The sequence below is a fragment of the Rattus norvegicus genome, chromosome 1, assembly GCF_036323735.1.
Source record: "Rattus norvegicus strain BN/NHsdMcwi chromosome 1, GRCr8, whole genome shotgun sequence".
NCBI classification, from domain to species: domain Eukaryota; kingdom Metazoa; phylum Chordata; class Mammalia; order Rodentia; family Muridae; genus Rattus; species Rattus norvegicus.
The window spans coordinates 190,987,461-191,013,569 of NC_086019.1; the positions used below are offsets into that span (position 1 = coordinate 190,987,461).

The 26,109-nt window shown below is 50.5% G+C and overlaps 2 protein-coding genes across 7 annotated transcripts; one reads left to right on the forward strand and one right to left on the reverse strand.

Annotated features, from left to right (window-relative positions):
* The first annotated feature begins 186 nt into the window (after positions 1-186).
* Positions 187-20,530, forward strand: Sez6l2 (seizure related 6 homolog like 2). 2 transcript variants are annotated; one of them, NM_001107550.2, is made up of 18 exons: positions 187-1,161; positions 2,087-2,218; positions 2,798-3,097; positions 3,408-3,547; positions 3,740-3,941; positions 8,270-8,455; positions 9,039-9,207; positions 9,764-9,927; positions 11,782-11,982; positions 12,395-12,533; positions 13,282-13,478; positions 13,580-13,774; positions 17,001-17,192; positions 17,289-17,480; positions 17,973-18,011; positions 18,193-18,310; positions 18,423-18,519; positions 19,962-20,530. In NM_001107550.2, exons 1-18 carry the CDS (start codon positions 1,083-1,085, stop codon positions 19,989-19,991), a joined length of 2,772 nt encoding a protein of 923 aa, NP_001101020.1. In that variant the 5' UTR covers positions 187-1,082; the 3' UTR covers positions 19,992-20,530. The 2 variants fall into 2 exon arrangements, with proteins under 2 accessions (NP_001101020.1, XP_006230326.1); XM_006230264.2 differs by lacking the exon at positions 17,973-18,011 and having other exon boundaries at positions 1,022-1,161; positions 19,962-20,514.
* Positions 20,531-22,457: 1,927 nt separating this feature from the next.
* Cdiptos (CDIP transferase, opposite strand) lies at positions 22,458-26,091 on the reverse strand. Of its 5 annotated transcripts, none has more exons than XM_006230366.5 (6): positions 25,968-26,091; positions 25,289-25,374; positions 24,869-25,019; positions 24,601-24,634; positions 24,371-24,428; positions 22,458-22,763 (listed from the first exon to the last, which is right to left on the reverse strand). In XM_006230366.5, the coding sequence occupies exons 2-6, from the start codon at positions 25,367-25,369 to the stop codon at positions 22,728-22,730; spliced, it is 360 nt and encodes a 119-aa protein (XP_006230428.1). In that variant the 5' UTR covers positions 25,370-25,374; positions 25,968-26,091; the 3' UTR covers positions 22,458-22,727. The 5 variants fall into 5 exon arrangements, with proteins under 5 accessions (XP_006230428.1, XP_006230427.1, XP_006230426.1 ...); XM_006230365.5 differs by lacking the exon at positions 25,968-26,091 and adding an exon at positions 25,806-25,926; XM_006230364.5 differs by lacking the exon at positions 25,968-26,091 and adding an exon at positions 25,653-25,821.
* Positions 26,092-26,109: the final 18 nt, after the last annotated feature.

A 26,109-nucleotide genomic window follows, 5' to 3' on the forward strand; every position in this document is an offset into this window, starting at 1 on the left:
CTTCAAGGCCCGCCCGCGCAGGCGGGACCCGGAGCTGTCCGCGCGCCGAGGTGCTGAAAGGGCGCCCGCTTGCTGAGTGGCAAAGACAGGAGGCCACGGGTGGTAGCCGCTGGGCTGCAGGCCTCTGTCATTTCGTGTGCTGGAGGAGGGAGTCTCAACACCTACCCCTCAGACTCCTTACAAACCTGGATACTCCCCTTTTTCCTGCGAGAGGGGCGAGCCCATCCCATCTGAGCTTTTGTAAAGGGCATAGTGAAGGCCCTCGGGGAGGTCCGGGTGTGGACAGAGGACGTACTGGACAGGCCAGCAAGACGTGAACCAAGCTGTGCCCACTCTCAGCACCTTAGGAAGACCAGGTGCAGATACCAGATGTTCTGGAATGGCGCCGGGAGGAAACCTAATTACTACTGGGACCAGAGTTTCCTTCCGCTCCCCTAGAGGCCTCGGAGTACAGATTACGGTCCTGGCTCGGGATCCCTCCTTCCTCCATCTGCACTTCCTCCTCCTCCTCCCTCATCAGAGAATAAATCCCAGGCCCCTCCCTTCGCCCGTCCCCAGGATCTGACGTGGGCTTGACACCTTTCTCAGCTTCTCTCTCCCGCAGCTCCAGTGGCCGAGCTTCAGCTTCCCTGGTTCCGCAACCCCTTCCCTCTTCCTCTCCGTGATAAGCCCCGGTTGAACCCTATAAGGACCCTCTGGATCTTCAAGTCCACCCTGGACCCCCGGAAGCTGCCTTTTCCCTCCCACTTCCCCTGGCTAGCTAGCTATCATCCCGATGGGCCCAAGCGCCCGAACAAGGGGATAACCTTCGGCCCTCTCGGCCCCACCCCCCGCAGCGGGAGCCGCGCCCCCCTTTGCCATAGATCGCAGAGCAAAGGATAAAGATTAAGCAAAAGGGGGCGGACTCCAAGCAACCCCTAGGCCAATTCTGCTCCTCCATCCCAAAGGAAGAAATATTGTCTTCCTTTGCTGACCCTTAGCAGGAAAGCAAAATTAAAGGAAAAGATAAAAGGACGCGAAGGGAAAGTGACAGCTAGATTATTCAGAAGAGCCACGGAGGAGAGAAATTAGGGTGAGTCGCCATGGGGACTCCCAAGGCCCAGCACCCGCCGCCTTCCCAGCTGTTGTTCCTAATTCTGCTGAGCTGTGCCTGGATTGAGGGTAAGGACATGTGGGGGTGGGCCCTAGGAAGGTTCTCGTGGGTCTTTTACCTTCTTTCTCTGAAGATATTGAGTCTTCCGAGCTTGTGGGGGAGGGGAGGGGCACAGTTGACTGGGAAGGGGCAAGCCAAGGCTCACTGGCTGGTACGTGGAGCCCTTGAACTCCTAATATTAAGGAGATAAAGAAATGAACAAGAAGAGCTTTTAGTTGTATCTTAGGGGTTAAATTCAGGAAGAAGAGCTGGGGGAAGTTGGGTGGATTTCTGCGGAGGCGGTAGAAGCAGGCAGGGTACCTGGGTGGGAGATGGGGGTGCTGGGAGAGATGCCAGGCGCTCTACACACAAATGTTCTTGGACATATGGACAAAGACAGATGAACACAAGCAGGGATATTGAATCCCTGACTCTAGTCTGATCCTCAACCCGAGCCAGGAGAGACTGCAAAGACTGCAGAGAGAGGGAGAGAGAGGGGGAGAGAGAGAGAGAGAGAGAGAGAGAGAGAGAGAGAGAGAGAGAGAGAGAGAGAGAGAAGACTGAGTGTCTGCAGAGGCAGAAATCCAGAGAGAAAGCTGGCACTGCGGAAGCAAGGTCTGGGAGGTGCTGTCAGACTCTCCTCAGAGTTTTGGGAGATCAGGGGAGTGCTTCACTTGGGAGGAATAGAAAGCAGCCCCAAAGCCCAGATTCTGCACACCCTGCTAGAGCTGTCCAGGGCTAGTACTAACTGAGGTTCTCACTGAAGGCCCAGAAACCAGGAGGGAGAACTGTATGAGTGAGAGAGCAGATTGGAGCCATTCGTCTGATCTTGGCTCTCAGTCCAGCCTGGGACCCGCCGAGTGTCCGTTAGATAAGATGTGCTCTGGGAAAAACCTCTCCAGATAAGGACGGGATATAGAGGAATGAAGAGGCTCACAGGACTTCACCTCCTAGGTTTGCCCCTGAAGGAGGATGAGATGATGCCAGAGCCTGGAAGTGAGACTCCCACAGTGGCCTCTGAGGACCTGGCTGAGCTGCTCCATGGGGCTTTGCTGCGGAAGGGCCCAGAGATCGGCTTCTTGCCGGGTGAGGCCCACAACCTGGCATAAAAGTAGAGAGAGAGGCTATGTCTCTGAGAGAGGGAAGGCAGGTAGAGACAGTTCCTGGGGAGAGAGCCCTAGGAAGCCAGTGAAAGTCAGGGATGGCAAGCTGAGAGAGTCAAAGCTGGCCCTCGACAGAACCAGGACAGGGACAAAATGATGAACAGTCAAGAGGTCATGTATACAGAGAGAGATGTGAATTTAGACAACCAGAGTAAAAAAAAAAAAAATGGTGAGGCAGATCATAAAAACCAGAGACCAATGCGAATGCTAAGCAGAGAAAGGCTCCAGAGAGAGTTAGACAGAGGGAGAGACGAGTAGGCAGGAGAGAGAGCCAGCTCTGGGGGTGGGGAGAGGCTCAAGGGGGCTGTCAAGACTGTGGTGGAAAGAGAAAGGGAGCTTTAGTTGCAAAATCTTGAGAGAATGTGGGGAGTCTGGGTGGGTAAGGGGAAACGGGGGTCTGTACCCTGTGGGGAGGCTTAGGGGTGTTTCATTCTAAACTGTTCCCCATCCCTACGGGCGAATTAGCTGCTCCTGTGCGCTGACTATCCTTAAACTATCTCAGGATCTGACCCAGACCCCACACTAGCCACCCCTCCAGCCGGCCAGACTCTTGCAGCACCCTCCCTGCCACGTGCCACTGAGCCGGGGACAGGGCCTCTGACGACAGCTGTCACCCCTAAAGGGGTCAGAGGGTCAGGCCCCACCGCACCAGAGCTGCTGACCCCACCCCCTGGAACTACAGCCCCGCCCCCACCTGGCCCCGCCTCCCCGGTCCCACCCCTCAGGCCCGAGGGAGGAGAGGAAGAAACCACCACCACCATCATCACCACAACAACTGTTACCACTACTGTCACCAGCCCAGGTGAGGCGATGGAAATGGCATGGGAGCTCCCATGTGAGGCTGGATGGGGGAGGCTGCTTGGATTGTGTGGAAGGAGATTTAGGCAAAGGTCGGAGAGGGGTAATGACAAAGGCCAGCATTACGGTCCAAGGGCTCTCCTGTGGGCTTCCATCCATATTGTAGCTGGGGAAGGAAAGTCTCAGTAGAGGTAGAAAGGGAGCACTGGCTAAAGATGGTAAAGGGTGGTGGGATACAGCCAAGCACTGAAGATGCTTGGCTTTCGGAAGGGCATCACACGGGATCTCAGTCCCAGCCACTTACGTCTCTTTAGTTCTGTGCAATAACAACATCTCCGAGGGCGAAGGGTTTGTGGAATCTCCAGACTTGGGGAGCACTGCCAGCCGCTCTGTGGAGCTCCTAGATTGCACCTACAGCATCCACGTCTACCCTGGTTATGGCATTGAGATTCAGGTACTTTTCTTTGGTGCCCATTGAGTGTGACTAAGTCTGGCCTGGGATCGGTGAACCTGTTTTCTGACCTATGATCTCAAAACTCTTAGCGTTCTGCAACATGGGTGGTTTACCGGAGGGTGGGGGCTTAGGCTGTCATGTAACCCCTCCCCTGCTGACATGCCCTGGTCTCCCTGTATCTGGCTTCTCTAGGTGCAGACACTCAACCTCTCTCAGGAGGAGGAGCTCCTGGTGCTGGCTGGTGGGGGCTCTCCAGGCCTGGCCCCCAGACTCCTGGCTAATTCCTCCATGCTGGGAGAAGGACAAGTGCTTCGGAGTCCAACAAACCGGCTGCTCCTGCATTTCCAGAGTCCTCGAGTCCCAAGGGGCAATGGCTTCAGGATTCACTATCAGGGTGAGGAGTCTGAAGTGCCATTAGAGGGACAAGAGACACCTAGGGTGTAGAGACATCTCCAGAGTCTCTCTAACTCAGGGTTCTGAGAGAATCTTCCTCCTGCTTGGGACCCTATGGGGACAGGACCCTCAAAAGACACACATGTACATTTTCAGGCACATTCCTGGATCTGTAAAAGCGTGTGACTGAATCCAAGTAGCAATTCACTTAGTCCATTCAATGAATTTTTACTGAGTACCCACTTCATACCAGGCTCTGTGCTTGCCTTCATTGGGGAAAACAATGAATAATCTCACTGTAAGTCTGTCTTTAAGGAGCTGAAGATCTCGGTAGAAACAGATAGTAATCAGAATGGTGACGTCAGTCAGGTAAGGACTATGATGGAGGGGACTCAGGCCAGGGGAGCAAGAATCAGAGGGAGCCATTTTTTTCCTAAGAAAAATATAGGAATGGCTTCTTGGAGGAGGTGGTGACTAAGAAGAGACCTACAGAATGAGCTGGCCATGGGAAGGGTGGGTGGAAGGAAGAGAAAGAAGCAACTGGAATGGATTGGAAAAACATTCTGAGTCCCAGAGAGGAGAAAAAAATGGAGCCCTTAGAAAGGTGAAGCAGAAGGTAGAGTTGTCTTCGTTGTGTGACCCAGGGCAGTTTATTTCACCTTCCTGGGTCTTGTGGCTCCATCTGAAAAACAGAAGCTAGAATACTTACTGTGGTGTGTTACTAGGACGATCAGGTGAGTTAGTACCTGTGAAGTATTTAAAACGGGGTCTGGAACAGAGTAAAACCTCAGCAACGCCAGTCAGTGCCCCCACGGCCAAAGCAGAGAAAGCAGTGAATGAAGAATGAACAGTAAGACCACCCGACGGGAAGCAGGCAGGGCAGCTGAGGGAAGCTCAGGGTGTTTTAATCTGCAGATGAGAGGCAGAAAAGTGGCTCTTAGGTTTGCGGTTTGGGCAACTCCTTCTGACTTCCAGAGCAGTAGGGGGAGTGTTTTATGCTTCTACACACAGACAAGCTACACATGTGATCAATGCTAGCCTAAGTGGGTGTGGGGAGAGGGGCTTCCCATCGTGCACATGTATTTTCTAGCACACATGCATGTGCGAGAGCTAAGGGACTTAGCCAGTATCCCCATTCCAGACATTGCTGTCCCCTGCAAAGTTCTTTTATGTGCTTAGAGACAGGAGCCACTGTCCCTTGGCTCCATACACTTCCCCCTCCTTCCAAGATACCATGTGCATGTTATTAAGGTTGCAGTGTATGTCTATTCCCCATGCCCCAAGGATCAATTTCTCAAGGCAGAAGCTCCTACCACCAGGCCTGTTGGAGAGACCAGAGCTGGGGCTTGCACTTGGTTATTACAGACAAAAGCATGCATGCCTTGGGATGCTAGACATCAGATGAGAAAAAAAAAATAAAAAGCTACCCACTGGCTCCTTTAAGCAGTCATTTCCCTAGGGCATCAAAAGTAGGACTCCCGGGCTAAGTGGAGCATCGAGGGGAGCAGGGCTGTTCAGTAAAGGGGACTTCATTACCTGCCTTGGTTTTCCCTTGTTTGCTGCTCCTGCAGGCATTGTTGGGACAGAGGTACTTTTAAAGTCCTTTTTAAATCTGCTCTAACTGTGGTCTCCTGTCTAGAGTGTTAGCCCAAGTCTTAGCAAATTTGCCACGTACAAAGTCCTTCATCCCATCCTCTGCCTCTCATGCAGAGAGGGCCGTGTCAGCTCCACCTCTCAGAGGAGGGAGAAGGCACCTGAGACTTTGTCGACGAGTCAGAAATCAGATGACCAAGTCTCCTCCTCACAGTTATTCCTCAGAAGAGGGTGGGGTATGGCTGGCATGCGTCCCCTTGGGTGGGAAGTCCTTTGCATGCTTCCTTTTGTTTTGAAACGGGGTCTCGTGTGTAATCTAGGCTGGCCTGGAACTCACTGTGTAGCCAAGTATAGCCCTGAACTTTGACCCTCTAACCATTACCTCCCCAGTACTTGGATTATAGGCCTGGTTAATTCAGAGCTGGATATTACTGAGTTACATCCCCAGTTCTGCACTTAATGTTTTTATTTAGATTTTAGGCCAATCCCCTTACTGGTCTGAATTGTTGAGATTAGTGAGAGATATCCCTTTGCAGTGTGAGATTAACCTGCTTAGGCATTGTTTCAGTCTCATAGTGATAACAGATTATAGGTAATGTGATGAGAAGAATGACATGTATAGAATGTATAGAATTGAACATGGGTGAGATCTTACGGGAACAGGGAAAGTCTAGAAGGCTTCCTAGAAGGAGTGATATTTCACTTACTCTCCCAAAGATCGGAAATAGACCAGAAAGCCTCGCATGTAGAGGCACAGGAGTGGGCAAAAATACGGAGATGTGGTGGTGCATGCATGTAATTCTAGCTTTCTGGGTGCTGAAGCAGCAGGTACAAGAGTTCAAAGCTAGCCTGGACTACGTAGTGAGATCTTGTCTCAAAAAAATCAAAGGTTAGCTAGGTGTCAATGGAGCACGCCTTTAATCCTTGTCCTTAGGAGGAAGAGGCAGATGGTTTCTGTGAGTTCAAGATCAGCCTAGTCTGTGTAGAGTTCCAGGCTAGCCAAGGCTACATAGTCAGCTCGCATCTCACAAACAAAACAAGAATCACAAAGACTGGGGTGGGAGGGGTATAGTTCATGGGGGAGCATTTGCCTAACATGCACAATGTCCTGGATTTAACTCCATCACTAGAGGGGAAAAGAAAAAGACTGTGAGATAGGAAGGAGTCAGACTGGGTTGTGGAGCCTCGGGAGCTGAGTACCAACTTATGGACCAGCTGGACCTGGCCAGGAAGGGACTAGAATATCAAGCTCAAACATCCAGGTTTGGCTCTGTTGGCCACAGAAGGCTGGCATTTACCCAATCTGCTATATTTTAAATAGCTGTTTTTATGTCTCCTAGTCTTAGTAGACCGGGGGCTCTGGAAAGGCAAGATATAGGTTCATTTTGTTTCTGTTTGTCTCCAAAGCTAGATAAATGCTTGATGACTTTTGAAATGTGGAGGGGATAGCTTTCTGACAGAATAGGTTCCAGAGTCAGGAAAGACAAAGCCTTCTGCTGACTAGAACTGGCCTGTGCCCGCTACAAGACAACAACAGCCTTGTAAACTGAGTGTGGCAATGAGATTTTCTGGAAACTGAGGCAGGATGATTGAGAAATTGAGGCCAACATGGGCTACATAACAAAACCTTGTTTCAAAACCAAATTCCACCTTACCCACTCCCCATGCTAAAATAACTTCAAAAGGCTTTGAGAGAGACATAAGCAACACAACTGTGCAGGGTGTGCAACTGTGCAGGGTGTGCAACTGTGCAGGGTGTGCAAGCAACACAACTGTGCAGGGTGTGCAAACAACGCAACTGTGCAGAGTGTGCAATTGTGCAGGGTGTGTAAGCAACACAACTGTGCAGGGTGTGCAAGTAACACAACTGTGCAGGGTGTGCAACTGCAGGGTGTGTAAGCAACACAACTGTGCAGAGTGTGCAACTGTGCAGGGTGTGCAACTGTGCAGGGTGTGCAACTGTGCAGGGTGTGCAAGCAACACAACTGTGCAGGGTGTGCAGAGGGGGAGAGGCCCCAGGGGTGATCATCAGAGAACAGAATCACTTGAATGTGAATGAACAGGGTCACTGTTGCTAGGGAAAAGCCCTAATTTCAGGTACAAGGAAGTCAGTGCAAAGGGGGAGGTTGCATAGTTCCCAGTGCACGAGCGAGACAAACCAACTTGGTAAGGAAAGCTGAGCACTCCATCTCCACTAGGGAATCCTTCAAAGGGGCACTGGATAGCAAGGTCTTAGGTCAGCCTTCCTAAAGCAGTCTCTTGTGTCTGGCCTAGCTGAAAGCCATGTGCACCTCCATACAGGAAAGTTGGCGAGAGAAAACGCCACATTTCACAAGTGGGAGCCCCAGTCTCCACCTCTGCCTACCTCCAAAACTGTGTGAACTGAGCTGGAATTGAACCATCTCTGCAGACGCCTTTAGTGCTGATAGAAGTCAGGGTGCTCAATTGATTTACCGGAGGTCCTGCAGCCAACAAGACTGGGCTCTACAATAATTGTTATCTACAAAAGACCAAAGCAGGTTAACTGACAAAGGTCAGAGATGAGCACTGTGGATGCTCCTCATCACAAGGCAGCAAACCAACATAAGGAGTCGCTTTTCTTCAGTGTGCACCCCAGCATGGAGCCCGTGTGTTTCCTGGGAGTAGGGGATGGGGGACTTGCAGAAGTACCAAGGAATGGGTATGAGAACTTGCTGTGGGACAACAGCCCCTCTTCCTCTCCTTTGCCCTGTCCAGCATACCTTCTGAGCTGTGGCTTCCCACCCCGGCCAGCCCATGGGGACGTGAGTGTGACAGACTTGCATCCTGGGGGCACCGCCACCTTCCACTGTGACTCAGGATACCAGCTGCAGGGTGAGGAGACCCTCATCTGCCTCAATGGCACCCGGCCAGCCTGGACTGGTGAACCCCCTAGCTGCACAGGTGAGTCTCTCACTGCAGGACTTCTGTCCTGACTGGGGGTCAGGTGAGTTGGGAAATTGCCATCTTTAGGGAGAATCCATCTTTAAGTTTTTAGTTGCAGAGCCCCTGTCCCAGGGTCTCCCCTAGAGGTCCCTGCTGTGATGGTCTTCATCCTTAGAGAATCTCCAATCTTGTCTGGGCTTCATCTTGGGATGCCCCAGTTGGTGTTTGCCATCCTGTTACCACTTGTAGATGCCCTTTCTTTGGAGAATCCTCCACCTCGATGAGCTATGTTTGGGGTTCCTGACTGGTAGCTCTGGGTCGTAAGATCAACCTATCCACCAAGCTTAAAATGCTTACGTTCTAGGGATCCCTACCTTCAAAGCTTCTCATCTGAGTTTCAATTTTGAGGTTCCTTAACTCAAGGTGCCCACCTCTCCAGAGGCTTCGTTTTAGCAGTTTGATGCACAGGCTTCTATTTCAGGCTGGGCAGCAGCCGAGGAAAAGTCCTGTCTCTTCACTCAGTGCATGGGGCAGAGGCCATCCCTGGCCAGTGCCCACCAGGCTCTAGAATTAGGCCTCCCTGTTCTTTCTCTGCCCACAGCATCTTGTGGTGGTACCATCCACAATGCCACACTGGGTCGCATTGTGTCCCCTGAGCCTGGGGGAGCTGCAGGGCCCAACCTCACCTGTCGCTGGGTCATCGAAGCAGCTGAGGGACGGCGGCTACACCTGCACTTTGAGAGAGTCTCACTGGATGAGGACAATGACCGGTGAGGATCCGGACTCTGGGTCAGAGATCTCTACCTTGGGAAGGCTGGGAGGCTTCAGGGGGAGAGTCAGATACACTGGATGAAGTGTCAAACCGAGTTTTGTCGTAACCTTCTCAGAGAGTTCAGTCATGCAACCTTAGGTGCATCAGAATGCCTGGAGGCACCTCAGTTCTCATGGGTAGAACAGAGACGATTGCGCCCTTCCAAATGCTTAATTAATGAACGCATTAAGATATGTAAAGTGGTTGAAGTGGTGCCTAGGACATGGTAAGCACCATCAACATACACGCTGTCATTTTCCTCACCGCTCTCTGTTGCTTCCTAAGTGTGCTCTCAGGCTGAGCACCCAGGCTCTCTGTGTCTCTGTATCCTTACCTATAAAATGAGGGCTTAATAATAGTGTCTGACTCAAGAGTCCCTGCAAAGATCAAACAAGATCAAATACGTAGAGGCATGGTAAGGGTTTGATAATAGCAGCCGTAAAGATAAGCAGGAGAGCAGGCGGGGAGGCACCTCCAAGGGGAAAATGCACCTGCCACCCTTCTGTCCATCCCAGGCTGATGGTGCGCTCAGGGGGAAGCCCCCTGTCCCCTGTGATTTATGACTCTGACATGGATGATGTCCCCGAGCGTGGCCTCATCAGTGACGCCCAGTCCCTCTACGTAGAACTGCTTTCAGAGACGCCAGCCAACCCCCTGCTGCTCAGCCTCCGGTTTGAAGGTAACAGTCTCACTTCCTGACCACGCCCAACTGCACACCATTTCCTCTTCCTCACGAGAGGAAGAGTCACAAGCTCCTAACCCCTCCATGCTCATCTCTGTGGATGGTCTCTGATACCTGACTGAGATGCCTTCACGGGGACATCTTTTTATCCCAAGCAGTCTCTTCTGATTCAGTTTCAGATCTGGCCTGATCCACTATACAGCCAAGTGGACAGTTATCTGTCTCTTAGTTTTTTACTGTGCGGTGGCTTCACTGGCATGGAGGCTTTCCCTATGAGGTGGACCTAACTACACTCTTACAGACTATCTATCACCTTACTTCATGCCATCAGGAAAGAAAATGAAAACCAGAAAGGAAATGCTCCCAAGAGCCTGGGCAACAATTCCAAAAATGGTTCTCATCGACTTGATTAAGTTCAGTTAAGCCGGGCGGTATTACGATTGGCAGCGCTGAACGGCATGGCTGCCTCTGGTTGGTCCTAACCAACCAACCTCATGGGCTAGAAGTAAGGAAAGCATGGTCCACCTAATGGGGAGTTGGTACCAGAAGGAAGAACAAATGTTGGACAGGTCAAAAGGAGTCAGCAGTCGTGGGAAACGAGGCAGTTAGGTGGAGCCTCTATATGGAGCATGAGAGAGGAAGGTGGAGGGCAGCTCAGGGGAAAGGGAGAATGGTGCACTCGAATGGCCACTCAACTTTTACAGAAAACCAAATCAGCCAAAATGTACACGTCTAGAACATTTTTTTCTGTCCTTCTGGTTGCATCTTATCTACGAAACAGCGTGGCTGAGCATTTATAAAAACAATAGCAAAAGACAATGGAAGAGTTGGGCAACGCAGTGGTGGCCCACGCCTTTAGTCCCAGCACTTAGGAGGCAGAGGCATGCAGCTCTCTGAGTTCAAGGCCAGCCTACACAGTGGGTTCCAGGACAGCCAGGGCTACACAGAGAAACCCTGTCTCACACAGAGAGAGGCAATGGAAGGGAAATGCTTGGGTTAGAAGGGTGCGGGTTCGGTTGGCTCACAAAGAGGTGGGATTGGCCCTGGGACCTGGGAGATGGTTGGGCTTTGCACAGGACGCCTTGTCAGGTTAAGTAATATAAAACGCAGCAGTGGATCCGCAGAAAGCTGGAACATGATGGGTTCTGAAAGGGCTAAAGAGCTGTGTTTTGGTGAGAATCCTGCCCGGGCGGGCCATTGCTGAGCTGTGAGTTTCAGAATCCTTACCTGCACCATAGGTGGCTTTGTAGATAAAATATAATCAGATGGACAAAAAAAAAAATTGCCTAGAGATGAGATGCTCATTTGGCTGATTTGGTCTCTGTAAAGTTGAGCAGCTTCTGCACTAGCTGCAGTTTTGGATTCCAGCAACAGTGTGGATGATCAGAATCCAACTGTTATTTCTGAGGCTGGAACACACCTACGCAAGCCAGCTTTCCAGAAGCTCCCCTCCCAGGCCCCTTGCTGTTCCCAAAGCCAAATGTCTGTGGATGAGAACTAATCGTTCAGCACTGTAGCTCTGGCTCTGTGGCTGCCCCCTAGATGACCTGGGGGCAGGTGGCTTTTTGTCTGAAGATGTCCTTGTCTGTAGAATGGTGGTTAGTACTCTGGTGCTAACTATACGTGGTGGTTGGCACAGGTGCATGGTCCCAGCAGCCACTTGGAAGGCTGAGGAAGGAAGATCTCAAATTCAAGGTCAGCCTGAAGTATATAGAGAGACCCCCATCTCTAGATACCAAAACAAACAAACAACCCATGAGGGGTCTAGCCACACCCAAATTCATCTTAAGTGCTCGACATGAGTTCCCTGATATCTGTCTAACGCAATGTCTGTGACCAACTCCTCTCTAGCCTTTGAGGAGGATCGCTGCTTCCCGCCTTTCCTGGCACATGGCAATGTGACCACCACAGATCCTGAGTACCGCCCAGGGGCACTGGCCACCTTCTCATGCCTCCCAGGATATGCTCTGGAGCCACCAGGGCCCCCCAATGCTATTGAATGTGTGGATCCCACTGAACCCCACTGGAATGACACAGAGCCAGCCTGCAAGGGTAAGCCCTCTCATTCCACAGAGCCTACAGAAGACCACCCCTGAATATGGGACCTCTGGAAGGCATTGTGCAGCAGATCTGAATGAACACTAAAACACATAGAAACCCAAAGCCTGGGTAAAGCTCTGCCCCCTCGGAGGCTGCTTTCGTGGGGGAGTAATTTCAGGACTTGTTCTGAATTCAGGCTCAGACCCAAAAGGCTTCTAAAGCAAGAACTAGAGTTGGGCTGAGTATGGATTGGGTGGTGAGTAAGCTGGAAAGTGGGTGGGTTAACTGAGGGCAGGGCTAGAGAAACAACCATAATAAAACCAGGATATGGCAAAATCAAGGTGGCCTGGTGCACACTGCCAAGGACAATGAGGACCGGTGAACGGAGAACACGTGGGTTCTGAACCTGACACCTCTTCCCTAGCCATGTGTGGAGGAGAGCTGTCTGAGCCAGCTGGTGTGGTACTCTCTCCCGACTGGCCCCAGAGTTACAGTCCTGGCCAAGACTGCGTGTGGGGCCTGCACGTCCAGGAAGAGAAGCGCATCTTGCTCCAAGTTGAAATGTATGTCTGGGTCATGGTAGCATGTGTGATGGATGTGGGCTCTATCTGGTGTGGGCGAGAGAGCACTAGCCTGCGTTCTGAGCCCAACTGGCTCTTCTGAGCTCACACAGAATTCCTTGGGTACGTGGTTTTCTGAAAGAGGACCTCAAGAGGGTACAGGACAGAGGTGGGAGCCCTCTTCAAGGGCTGCTGCAGGTCTGGAGGGTTCTGCTCTCAAATGCTCTACCACTGAGCTATACCCTGCCCCTGTGTGTGTGTGTGTGTGTGTGTGTGTGTGTGTGTGTGTGTCTAATATGACTCCTTGAACAAAGGAACCCTGGCCTCAAACTGGTGCTTGATTGCTAGAACAAAGTCAGTAGGTACAAGTCAATAAGCTCATTTGGTATGAGGTGGTCATGTGAGTGGAGAAAGAATGGGCATGGACCCAAAGCAGGTAAACAGGCAGAATCCAGCATCCGAGTGTGGAAGGGCTATGGTCTATTATTGATCAAGCAGCTGGATTTGGGCAGGGCATGGGACTAGAAGACAGGCTGGAGAGTGGATGAAGCTAGTAATGTACAGGGTTGAAGATTAAGAAACAGGAGTAGGGAGGAGTCAACCCACCTCTGGAACCTGGAGAGAACCCTAGATTGGTCAAAACTGAGAGGGGGCATTCAGGGCCGATCTACTTAAGATTGAGCGAGTGGAGCAGAACGGGATGCGATGGGATAGTCTTAGTTGGCCTACTTGTCTGATACCCCTCATGTAGCTTGAATGTTCGCGAAGGGGATATGCTAACACTGTTCGACGGTGATGGCCCGAGCGCTCGAGTCCTGGCCCAGCTGCGGGGGCCTCAGCCACGCCGCCGCCTCCTCTCCTCTGGACCTGATCTCACTCTGCAGTTTCAGGCACCCCCTGGGCCTCCAAATCCGGGCCTAGGCCAGGGTTTCGTGTTACACTTCAAAGGTACGGAAGGCGAGGAGGTCTGGATGGCCAGGGGGTCTGGTAGGGAAGGGATACCAGCGCGAGATCTCTGAAGCTGGAAGGGTATTCCATCTTCACTGCAGAGGTCCCGCGGAACGATACGTGCCCGGAACTGCCACCTCCTGAGTGGGGCTGGAGGACAGCATCCCACGGGGACCTTATCCGGGGCACCGTGCTCACTTACCAATGCGAGCCTGGCTACGAACTACTGGGATCAGACATCCTCACTTGCCAATGGGACCTGTCCTGGAGCGCGGCGCCACCTGCCTGCCAAAAGAGTGAGTAGGGCCCCACCTCTAAACCTGTGCTTGGGCTCTGGCTCCGCCCTTTCCTGTCCCTCTTTTTGTCCTGAGTCCTGCAGGAGTCTTCAGGCCCAACCCCAATGACCTTTAGGTCCCATACAGTCTCTTGAAATACACGTGCGCGCGCGCACAGGAGTCCTGCATTTAGCTCAGGCTGCTTTCTTCCCTTTCATCCTGCGTCCTACCGGCTTTTTTTTTTTCATCAAGGTCCAGCCCCTTCCACTCTTGATTTCACCCTTGCTAGGTTTGAGCCTCTCCTCTACAGGATTCTGACAAATTGCAGCTGGGCTCTGCCCCATCAACTATTAGTTCTCTTCCAAGCCTCAACCAAACTCTCAGTTCTCAAAAAACCGACTCTGTGGGAAGTCACTCTGTTAGAATCAAGGCTTATCAATGGACTTGACTCGTTTTAGTGCAGACGCCGAAGCCCGGCTCTGGGTTATGGTTATAGAACAGGTTTCTGGCCCTTTTCTAACCTGATGGATCTTAAACCTGGAAGAGAGTTATATGAGCAACTAGGCATGGTACATAGTAGTCACAGGGATTGACTGGGAAACAGTACTTAACGCCTCTGAACTTTGGCTCTCCCGCGGATGGGCGGATGGAGTAGGAGCGGGCATTATGCAGAGCAGAGGCAGCCTGATGCACAGAAACGGTAAGCCAGAGGGCTGATCGTGCACAGCCCTGTAGCAAGACTGGCCCCATTCACCCAGGAATGGGGGGCATTTACTTCAGAGGAGGTGAGGCTAACCGGAGCTTGGAAGCTTTGTTTATTTTTTAAGGAAAGGCTGAGCACAGTGGCACACACCTGTAAACCCAGCACTTGGGGAGCTGAGGCAGAAAGATCACGAGTTCAAAGCTAACTGTGTCTGAAAAGCCCAAGGACCTGGGAGTGAGGGGGATGAAACAGAAGGATTTCCCTAAGTTTAAGGCCAGCCAGGGCTAATTAGTAAGACCTATCTCAAACAAACAAACATCAACAACAAATAACATAAAACAAGCAACAGAATGAAGTAGTATCTTGTCTCTTTAAATTTGAGGAAATTAGCTAAGTGGTGGTGCCTTTAATCCTAGCAGGAGGAGCTCTGAGGCCAGCCTGATCTACAGAGTTCCAGGACAGCCATGGCTACACAGAGAATTCCTGTCTTGAAAAAGCAAAAATAAAATAAATTTGGGGAAACTGACAGAAAGATTGATTTTAGTTCTCCCTACCTCCCACCCCCATTATTTTTTCCAGTCAGGCTTTCTCTCTTGGATAGCCAAGTAGGATAGCCTTGGCTATCCTAGCACTTACCCTGTAGACCAAGCTGGCCTTGAACTCAGAGACTTGCCTGCCTCTGCCTTCCAAGTGCTGGGATTAAAGGTGTGGGCCACATGACCCATTCTGTAGTTCTTGCAGATAGTCCCCAGGGTGCAATGGTGGAGTGAATGGGGAGGAGTTTCAGAAAGCCAGACTTGAACTGGACACAAAGACTGTAGCTGACTCAGTACTTCATCCCTGGGACGATTCACAGAACAGTGGACCTGAGTAGGCCAAGCAGTCAGGTTGCCTAGCCAAGGCTAGCCTTGGAAAGTTGTCCAGGTTACACCCTGATTCTGATGCTGAGACTCAAGTGTCAGAATCTTATCCAGTGCTCCATGGCCCTGATCCTGGCAGGTTCCAGCTTGGCTAAGTGCCAAGCCCTAGGCCACAAGACTGATGGTAGTAACATTGATCTCTCGGGAGAATCAAGATTAAGTATCACTCAGGGTGTCTAGCACAGGTTTATATGAATCAAAGGCCATGTGTTTGGAAAGATAGCTCAGATGTGACAACAAGCATCAAGACTTGATTGAACTGGATCTCCCCCAGTGGTGGGGGCAAGGAGGGTCATTGGAGCTTACTGGCTAGACAGTTTACCTGGATAGGTGAGCTCCAGATGCAGTAAGAGGTTGTTTCAGGACATTAACCTCAGGCCTCTGCATGCACATACATGAACACATATAGATCTACAGTCACAAAGGCCTTGGTATGACCTTCTGTTACAGTAGCACTGGAAATAAATGTGCAGGCTGTATATGTAAGCAAACTGAGCTAGGCACCGTGCAGATGTGGAGGACAGAAGAGTCATTCTGTCTTGAGACACTAGCTTCTGTCCACAAGAATGATCTGCCATGCCAGGGACAGTGCCGGGCTTCAGTTAATGTGCTCCGATATAGTGATTAAATATTCTTTTTTTTGGGGGGGGGGGACAGGGTTTATTTGGCTTACACATATTGCTGTTCATTATTGCAGGAAGTCAGGATAGGAACACAAGCAGGACTGGAACCTGGAGGCAGGAGCTGATGCATAGGCCTTGGAGGGGTGCTGCTTACTGACTTGTACAGCTTGCTTTCTTACAAAACCCACCATCAGCCCAGGGATGATAGTACCCATAATGGGCCTGGCCCTCCCTCATTAATCATTACGAAAATGCCGTACGATTAGATCTTATGAAGGCATTTTTCTCAAAGTTCCCTTCTTTTAGATAACTACACACAAAACCAGTCAGTACAGATGTGTTGAACTTTTCTACCCGAAAGGTAGTCCCAGGTCAGGCAGGAACTGTAGACAGAGGGCCAGAAGGCCTTGGGAAGTAGGAGGTGCTTTGAGTTGTAAGTTATCTGGGAAGAGCGCTGCCGACAACGCCTCAGGAAGATCAAACCTTAGAAAGAGCCGGTTAGAGTTACAAGCCCAAAATCTTACCCGCGCCCCGTGATTAAATATTCTTAATTTTACCTGAATACAGGGGCCAGGTTTGCCCCACTAATCCTGTTTTCAAAAGAAAAAAAAATTTTTTTTTTGGAGTTGGGAACCGAACCCCAGGGCCTTGCGCTTAGTAGGCAAGCGCTCTACCACTGAGCTAAATCCCCAACCCTCAAAAGAAATTTAAAACACAGTTTTTCCCCACCCCACAGGGTGTCTGCTCTGGAACTTGCTATGTAGCCCAGGCTAGTTTTGAGCTTATATTCCTTCCTTTAGTCCCAAGGTACATTGCACCATCAGGATCAAACCCATTTAACCTGAAGTGTTTCTGACTCATAATCTGTGTCCTTCTAAGGGATTTTGAGAGGAAGACAGGGCTGTCCTGAGGAGATGGCAGAAGCTCAGGCCTCTGGGAGCCCTGTTTCAGGTAATCTGCTAAGACCTTGGCAATCCCTAATCTGTCTGTCCTGTCACCAGTCATGACTTGTGCTGACCCTGGTGAGATCACTAATGGCCACCGGACTGCCTCAGATGCTGGTTTTCCTGTGGGCTCCCATGTCCAGTATCGATGTCTGCCAGGATACAGCCTAGAGGGGGCAGCTGTGCTCACCTGCTACAGCCGGGACACGGGCACACCCAAGTGGAGCGATCGGGTCCCCAAATGCGCCTGTAAGTTTGGGAACACCCCAGGAAGGGAAGATTGGGGAACCCAGACTGGGCCTGCTCAGTATCTAAGTGGGCATGTGGTTGGCCTGCTCCCTGCAGTAAAGTACGAGCCATGCCTGAACCCCGGCGTTCCTGAGAATGGCTACCAGACATTGTACAAGCATCATTACCAAGCGGGGGAGTCACTACGCTTCTTCTGCTATGAGGGCTTTGAGCTCATCGGCGAGGTCACCATCACCTGTGTACCTGGGCACCCCTCCCAGTGGACAAGCCAGCCCCCACTCTGCAAAGGTGCCTGGGCAGGAGGGCATATCAATATACGGGGAGTGACAGGGCTAGAAGAGTTGGGTAGAAAATTCAAGAAAAATGGCCGACCCTGCTGTGTGCCTATCGTGTGGACTCTCATCCTTATAGGCATGACTGGAAGACCTGGGGAGATTTGAGGTCCCAGATTAATCAAGGGATGTAGTGAGGGTCTTGGTTTAGAGGCCCCCTGCTCTCTCTACAAAGGGAGAGTTTTGCTATCAGTGAGTAATTCTGAAGCTGGCTGGCTCAGACTGTCCAGGAACCTTGACCCTTCAGTGATCTGAAGGAAGAAAACAGGCCTTGACCCATCAGTCCCCATGGTCTCCATACACTCAGGGAAAGACAAGTTTAGATTGAACAGAGGGCAGAGAACCAGGCTGTGCAGCCCAGCCTTGCCCCACCGGGCTCTGGCCCTCTCCTCAGTCTCCTTCCCTCCCTGGCTCAGACCCCATCCCCCTCCCCCTCCTCTCCCTGCAGTGGCCTATGAGGAACTCCTGGACAACCGAAAACTGGAAGGTCAGTGAGGGTATAGGTGGAGACCATACCTGGCCAGGTTGGGAGGGCAAGGTCAAGGCTGGGGGCAGGAGGCCAGGCCCCGGAGGGGTGAAGCCAAGGGTTCAGGCCCCAGGGCAAGAGGCTGGGAGAGCCCAGGAGTGGACACAGCCTTGGTTCATTTGCTGTTCTTCCTCCCTCCCAGTGACCCAGACTACAGATCCATCACGGCAGCTGGAGGGTGGGAATCTCGCTTTGGCTATCCTGTTGCCCCTGGGCTTGGTCATTGTCCTTGGCACTGGTGTTTACATATACTACACTAAGTAAGTACCCTCATCCTCATAGCCGGCCAGGGCTGGTGGCTTACCAGGCATGGGAGCAGGTATAGGAGCCCAAGGCCTTGCACATGTAAGACTGTTCTCCCTTACCTCCCAGGCTACAAGGAAAATCCCTCTTTGGCTTCTCGGGCTCTCACTCCTACAGTCCCATTACCGTGGAGTCAGACTTCAGCAACCCACTGTATGAAGCTGGGGTGAGTCTCTCCCCTCCCCTTGGGGTGCCCCATCTCTGTCTACCCTCAGGACTTCATGATCTTCTTCCAAAGTCCCTGTGATCTTTTGGGGGGATCTCAAATTCAGTTGCCCGCAAAAGCCATGACAATACCAAAGCAAACTGTGTGTAGACAATAGGGAATTATAAGGACTGTAGCAAACTGCAGAACCAGAGTTCATTTACAGGATACAGCTCTGTACAGCCCTAATCCATAGTGGGACTTAGGCTTAATCTCCAGATCTCCCAATTGTTCAAGACATTTCAGAAACTCATCTTTGTCATCCTAAGATACTATAGGATATAGGATATAGGATATAGGATATAGGATATAGGATATATATATATATATATATCCATATGCTAGATTCTACCCAGGAAGCTTGCTTACTTTTTATTTTTTTTTATTTTTTAATTTTTATTTTTTTGAGACAAGGTCTCACTATGTAGCCCTGCTGCCCTGGAACACGCCGTGTAGACCAGGCAGGCATGAGAGTCTCAGAGATCTGCCTGCCTCTGCCTCCTGCATGTTGGGGGTTTAAAATGTGCACCACCACACCTGATTGAGAATCTTTACTAAAAAAAAAAAATTAAAATTGTTTTATGTGTATGGGTGTTTGCCTGACTGTATGTCACCACACTAAGTGCATAAAGTGCCTTTAGATGCCAGAAGAGGACATCAGATCCCCTGAAACGGAAGTTACAGATGGTCGTGAGCCATCTTGTGAGTGCTAGGAATCTAAGTCCTCCGGGAATGCAGTCATAACTCTTAAACTACTGGGCTCGCTCTCCAGCTCCTCTGTATTAATTTAAATACAAAGGTCTTGCTGGATGTGGTGGCCAACAATTTTAATCCCAGCACTTCAGAGGCAAAGGCAGAGACAAGCAGATCTCTGAGTTTGAGACCAGCCTGGTCTACCTAGGGAGCTCCAGGACAGACAGGGCTACATAGAGAGAGACCCTGTCTCAATATGAAGGCCTTTTTGAGAGTGCATGGTATTTGAGACTGAACTTTGTGCCTTATGCAACGTCAAATGACATTGCCAATGTCTTGTTCTCTTTGGTATTTTGAGACAAGAGTCTCTCTATAGCACTGGCCGGTCTGAAACTCTATGTAAACCAGGCTGGCCTAAAATTCACAACCCAGCTGCCTTTGCCTCCACGTGCTGGGGTTAAAGGTGTGTGTGTCATCATGCCTGGCTCTCCAGTCATCTTTTTTCTGAGACAGGGTTTAAATTGTCCAATCTGGTCTTAAACATCTGTAGCCCAGGTCAGCTTTGAACTGTGGTCCTCCTGCCTCTGCCTCCCTAGCAGATGGGACTACAGGTTGGTACCTCCAAACTCAGGTCAAATTATCTTCCTCCTTCTTGTGGATGCCTCTTCACCTCCAACTGACTCCAATTTATCTGTTTTTTCTGTCCTCAGGATACAAGGGAATATGAAGTTTCCATCTAAGTCTAAGTCTGCAGGACCCAGGACCTCCCCATTCTCTCATCATTCTGGGCAGTGAGGAGCAAAGGATCTGGTCTCTGGCTCCCCTACCCCCCTGCTGTGTAAATAGTCTCCCCACCCCATGAGGGGGCTTTGATGGCCCTGGAGACCCTACAGTAAATAAACCAGCATCCTGCCGCCCAAAGCCGCCTCTTCTTAGTTGCCAAATAAGGGGCCTTCCACCCCCTATCCTACTGATTTCTGGACCCACGGAAGGGAACTCAGCCCCTTGCAACTCTTGGGGCTCCTCCAGGCCAGGGCCCTACTCAAGAACTGTCCCCCAGCATTACTGTCCCCATGGCCATGAAGGCTCCCTACCCCCAAATGCCTGACTGCTGCTGGGCCTTGGAGGGTGAGAAGGATGAAGGGAGAGATGGGCTGAAACCCATCCCTTCCCCGTGTCTCCCCACCCACTCTCTCTCCACATTTATTTGCTTCTGAGTTCTTGTTTTTGAGCAATAAACGGAAAGTCACCACTTGTAACTGAGCTGGTGAGTCTGGAAAAATGGGTCTCAAGGTGTTGGGGCCAGTGGTGGGGAGCCCTCTGGAGAGTAGGTTTGGGGAAATGGAAGCTCTTTGGGAGAAAATGGAAATCCAATTTGGGGCAGGAGCCCGGGTGTTGGCCTGCAGTCCAAAAGCCTGAACCCAGTATGATGGTGCATCCCTTTACTCCTAGCTCTTGGGAGGTAGAAGCAGGCAAAATTTGAGGGCTACATGGTCCTACATGGCAAGTTCCAGGTCAACAAGGACTACACAGTGACCCTGACTAACAGTAAGCTTGGCTTGAGGCTCCGACCTTGTAGAGGACTGGCTGGCACAACCAAATTCTCCACTAGTTCTTTCTAGATTCCTCCAACTAGAAGAGCCACACCCTTTCACAGACCCAGGGAGCAGGGAGCCTTCTGTTTATCTCGTGAGCAGTTTCCCCCTTTTGTGCATTGTGTTCTTTCTCCTGCTGATCTTTTGTGTCTTATTTATGCCTCTCTGTTAGTGCTATAGTCCAAGAAACAGGGTCTTACTACTATGTAGTTTTGGCTGTCTGGGGACTTGCTCTGTAGACCACACACACTGCTTGCCTTGAACTCATGGAGATCTGCCTGCCTCTGCCTCTCAGGTGGTGGGATTAAAGGCATGTGTTAGCATGTACTCCAGGCTGGCCCTGAATTTGAAATCCTGCCCCGCCTCTCAAGTGCTGAGATTACAGGTGTATGCCACCAGCCTAGCTTCCTGCCACATCAAGCATACCCGTTCTTACATGACCAAGAACGCCCGCCCCTTTCCCCATCATCATATGTGATCTACACTCTAGGCCGCTCAGGGTTGAGCACAGGATAAGTAGGCCATGTGGTTTATGTTCCCAGCCCATGGTCTAACCTATTTGTCTGGCCTTTTTTAAATCAAAGGAGCTGAATTTTACTAACATGATGTTGTGTACTCCAGCTGAATAACTGCGGGATGTTTGAAAAGATGCTGAAATATGTAAAAGGGGTGACTTTTCGAGGACTGGAGCAAAGGGGCCTTGATTACAGCTTGAGTACACTTGAGACCGTTTCCGTATTGAATGTTTTGAGATGGGGCCTTATGTAGTCCAGGTTGGTCTTGAACCCTAGATCCTCTAGCAGGAGCCTACTGAATGGTAGGATTCTATGTATATTGTGGTTGGTTTTTTACCTTGTTTTTGAGACAAGACATCACTGCATAGTCCATACTGGCTTGATACTATGAACTGAAAGCAATCTTCCTGCCTTTGCCTACTGAGTACTGGGATTATTCAGGATTAAGAGGGATAACCCACCTTGCACTGTTTTTTGTTTTTTGTTTTTAATCCTTGCAAGGAACTTGTGAAACTAGAGTAATTTATTACTTACAGTTTTTTGGTTTTTTTGTTTGGGTTTTTTGAGACAGGGTTTCTCTGTGTAGCTAGAGCTGTCCTAGAACTCATTCTGTAGACCAGGCTGGCCTCAAACTCCCAGAGATCCACCTGCTTCTGGCTGAGATTAAAGGCCTGCGCCACCACTGCCCAGCCACTCAGTTTTCAATTAAGGAAAGTAAGGTTGAAAGAGGCAAATGGACTTCCTTAGAGGAGCAAATGGGGAGCCAAACTGGGCCTGAAATAAAACTCTTCAGAGCTTCCTGCATCACCTTCTGTCTGGTAACAAGTCAGCACATTCTCTTAATCACGAGACCCCACCAGCTCAGAGGGAGAAACAGAGGCCCAGGTCTTCAGAACCCAAGGCAAAGGCTCTCCTGACCATTAAGAGGGGCCTCCTGGATGCTAGGGCTAGCTAAAAGGTACTAGACAGTGGGTGGCTGGCTCTAGCAGGTGCCAGGTAACTGGATTTTAGAGATATGCTGACATGTTCCATCCCTGTCTAGAAGAAAGGCATAACCCCCACCCCCTCCAGGAGCTACTCCAGAACTCTGCCAATGTTTTGGGGGAAAAGAAGATCCCTGGTTCTTTATTAAAACCTTCTCTTCTTAGTAGTGTTGCCGGTGGAGGGTGGAGGGTGGAGGGTGGAGGGTCCTGTAACAGTGCCAGAAGATTTTCTTGGTTTCAAAGGTGGCTTTGCTTATGACCAGGAGTTCTTCCCAAGATGAGAGACTTAGTCAGTTGTAAAAGAGGGGCTTTGAGGTTTTCACTGAGGAGCATGGTGGAGAGGGTAAGAGGCCGAGAGAGAGCAGAACTAGGGAGGACTGAGCTCATCCTCCAGTTGTCAGGCTGGTGGGGAGTACTCCCTGGAAGAAAGGAAGAGCTGTTGACTCTGTACACTTAAGGACCCTGTCGTGTCCCTTCCACCTTCCTTTCACCCAGCTATCCAAGCCATACACCACCCTGAGTACAGACACCATGTTCCAGTTACTCCATAACATTTTTCCACGCACAAAGCCACCTACACCCCCTTCCCCAGCCTTCATCTCTGTCCACCACCCATTACTCATCCATCTTCCCACCCAACCATCTCTCGTCTCCCACTTACACTTTTTGAGAGCAGGGGCTTTACTTTGCTCAGAGCTGCACTCCAGGACAGCGCTGGCATACAGCAAGCGATTAGCAGATGACGAGTTAGCATATCCAGTCATCATTTGCCTGTCTGCCTACTAGTCCTTCAACTCATCCATCCCTCCCTATCTAATGTTTGCTTGCTTTTTAAATATTTACTCGTCTACCTATAGGGTAGGGTTCATATAGCCCTAGCTGATCTAGAACTCCCTCTGTAGACCAGGCTGTCCTGGAACTCAGAGAGCAACCTGTCTCTACCTCCTGAATGCTGGAATTAAAGGCATGCACTTCCTGCCATATCAGGCTTTTAGAATTTTTTAAAATTTACGTGTCTTGGTGTTTTGCCTGCATATAGGTCTGTGTACCACTCGTGTGCCTGGTGCCTTGGGAGACCAGAAGAGGGGATCAGTGGCCCCTGGAACTGGATCATTGTGAGCCATCACATGCGAGTGCTAGGAATCAAATCTGGGTCCTCAGGAAAATCAACAAATGTTCTTAACTGCTGAGCCATAGCTCTCTAGCCTCTTTTATTACATATGTATATTTTCTAAATTTCTGTTTATTTATTTTGAAACAAGGTAGCCTTGGCTGTCCTGGAAGTCACTCTCTAGATCGAGCCGACGTTGAACGTGAAACGAACACCCTGCTCTGCCTCCAGAATGCTGAGATTAAAGGCAGATGCCAACCATGTCTGGTAGATGCCACCATGCCTGGCAGATGCCACCATGCCTGGCAGATGCCACCATGCCTCGCAGGTCCTAGAGCACAAGCTGCTCACCACCTCACTTTACTGAGATACCTCTCTGTCCCTTGGCCCGTACGATCTCTACTGCTTAGAATACCTAGAGCTGTTTTCTAGAAAATTCTTTCTTTAGGTATTTCTATCTTCAGGAAGCTCCATGATGCCTTTCCTTCCTAGCCCAGCTGAGGATGGGATAAAAATAGTTTTATTGTTTTCTCTTCTTAGGTAAGCACCATTCCTATTGTGTTGTCACTGGCTATTAACCTGTCCTGGCCTTGTTCTAAACTGAATTGTGCTGGACATGGTGGTGAGTGCCTTTAATCCTAGCACTGGGGAGGCAGAGGCAGAGGCAGGTTTATCTTTGTGATGTAAAGGCTAGACTGATCTACATAGTAACTCCAGGCCAACCAGCTACATAGTGAGACCCTATCTCAAACAAACAAACAAACAACAAACAAACAAAGACCAATAAACCCCTGAATTTTTCAAGGGCCGAGTCTATATCGTGCATTCTGTGTCCCAAACGTCTAACTCCTGTTAGACGTGGAGCAGCACGTAGGGGAAGCTGAGAATGTTGGAACTGAATAACCTCGTACAAACCTTTTCACGAGGAGATGGCAGAAGGTGTGCCTTGGTTCGAGTTCGATTTCTGTCAGAGCTGGAGATGGCAGAGGACAATAGAGTAGGCTGAGAATCATGAACTGAAGCATCGGGGTGGAATAGAATAGAACTTCATGGTTGAAAACGCCCCCTACCCTGCTGGGATGCTGTCAACCCTTGCTCTCCCCACAGGCTTCTCTGTCCTGGGAGAGGGGCAGAGCCTCACTCACCGGGTGTCAGTGCCTCGGGTCTTGGTGAAGAACACTGGAATTAGAGGCCCCAGTTAAAGAACAACTTTCCCTATGGTTAGAAAGAGTTGTGGCTAGAGCAGATGGGGACAAGGGGCTCCTGGCAAGCAACAATGAGTTAGACGGTAAGGGACACTGTGCCTAAGACGAACAATGATGAGGGAAAAAAATGAACAGATTCTTGGGGAGATCAGCTAAGGCTGGAGGTGAGTCGGGGACTGGTCTCTAGATGAAGAGGGAGAGAGTTCACCATGTCTAGATATCTGAGTCCCTTGGTCTTTTGTCTGCTTTTCCTTGTCGGGCATAGGATTCATATGAGAGCGAGCAGTAAACAGTGCTTCATCTGTAAGTTCTGTGCTGATTCGGGTCAGGAATTCTTCAGAGCGGGATAATGAGGCTTTCTGGAAAGGAGGTTAGAATTCAGCCTGCAAAGTCCCACCGGTCTGGTGTCTTCCAGGTTGCAGGCTCTATGGCTGGGGAACCTGGTAGTATAAGTCTCAGGTATGTGATTTGACTGGAAGGCCTTAGACCCAGAAAGCAGTTTGTGGGGTCTCAGGGTTTGGAGATTCAGGGTTAAGGATCAAGGCTAAGTAAATCTCATGGCTCATGGCTCAGAGCCACCTGACTAGCTAGTTCTTCCCACCTCCTTCACTTTTCCATTGTAGTTTACCTGCCCTCCACCTAAGGAGGCAGCAGCTTGAATTGGCCAGGTGTCCTTTTTGTCCCCACTCCTGGCAGATGTGGATGCCATCCCCCCTGGAAACAAAGTTTATGTTAGACTGAGAAACCAACCCACTACCCCTCAGATTCCATCCCATGCCATTCCTTGAGCCCACATTTATTTAGTCCACGACTAAAGCTCAAACATCCTACTGTCTCAGTTCTGTCCTTGAAAAAAACTCGTTGTTTTGCCTACTAAGTTGACAGGAGGGGCTCTCAGAACAACTCCCTTCCCTATTCCCTCCAAAGCCCTTCTTCCTTCTTTTCTGACAAGGCACTTCCTTAGGCAAGGCAGCCAACATGCAGCCCCCGACCTGGCTGATGGGTTGAAATCTTAGGCTACTCGGCAGGAGGGGATATGGAAAGTTCTAAGAGGAATCTATGATGGGCCTCAGGGATTGGGATTGGGGAAGAAGGTTGGGAAGAAGGGGAGACAGGGAAGCGCTGCTCCGGGTTGCTATAAAGACCTAAATGTTTGAGGAAGCTTTATAGTTCCGTTGCCAGGAGACTAGAGATTCTAGAACTAAGGACATTTTCCTAGCGTGCCACAGTGGCTCTCCGGGTCCCTTCTTAGAGGCAGTGACCCCAACGTTATTTCTAGGCGTTTGGGAGATGACGTAGGGTGGAACCTGGGCTCGAATCCTCCCACCACCAGGGCGGCGCTAGAAGCAAAGCGGCAGGCACGCCGGGAGACTCTCTAGCCACCTCTTCCCAGCCTGGGTCCTGGAGAGCGACCGTGGCCGCAGGCGTAGGGGGCGGGGAAGCGATGTG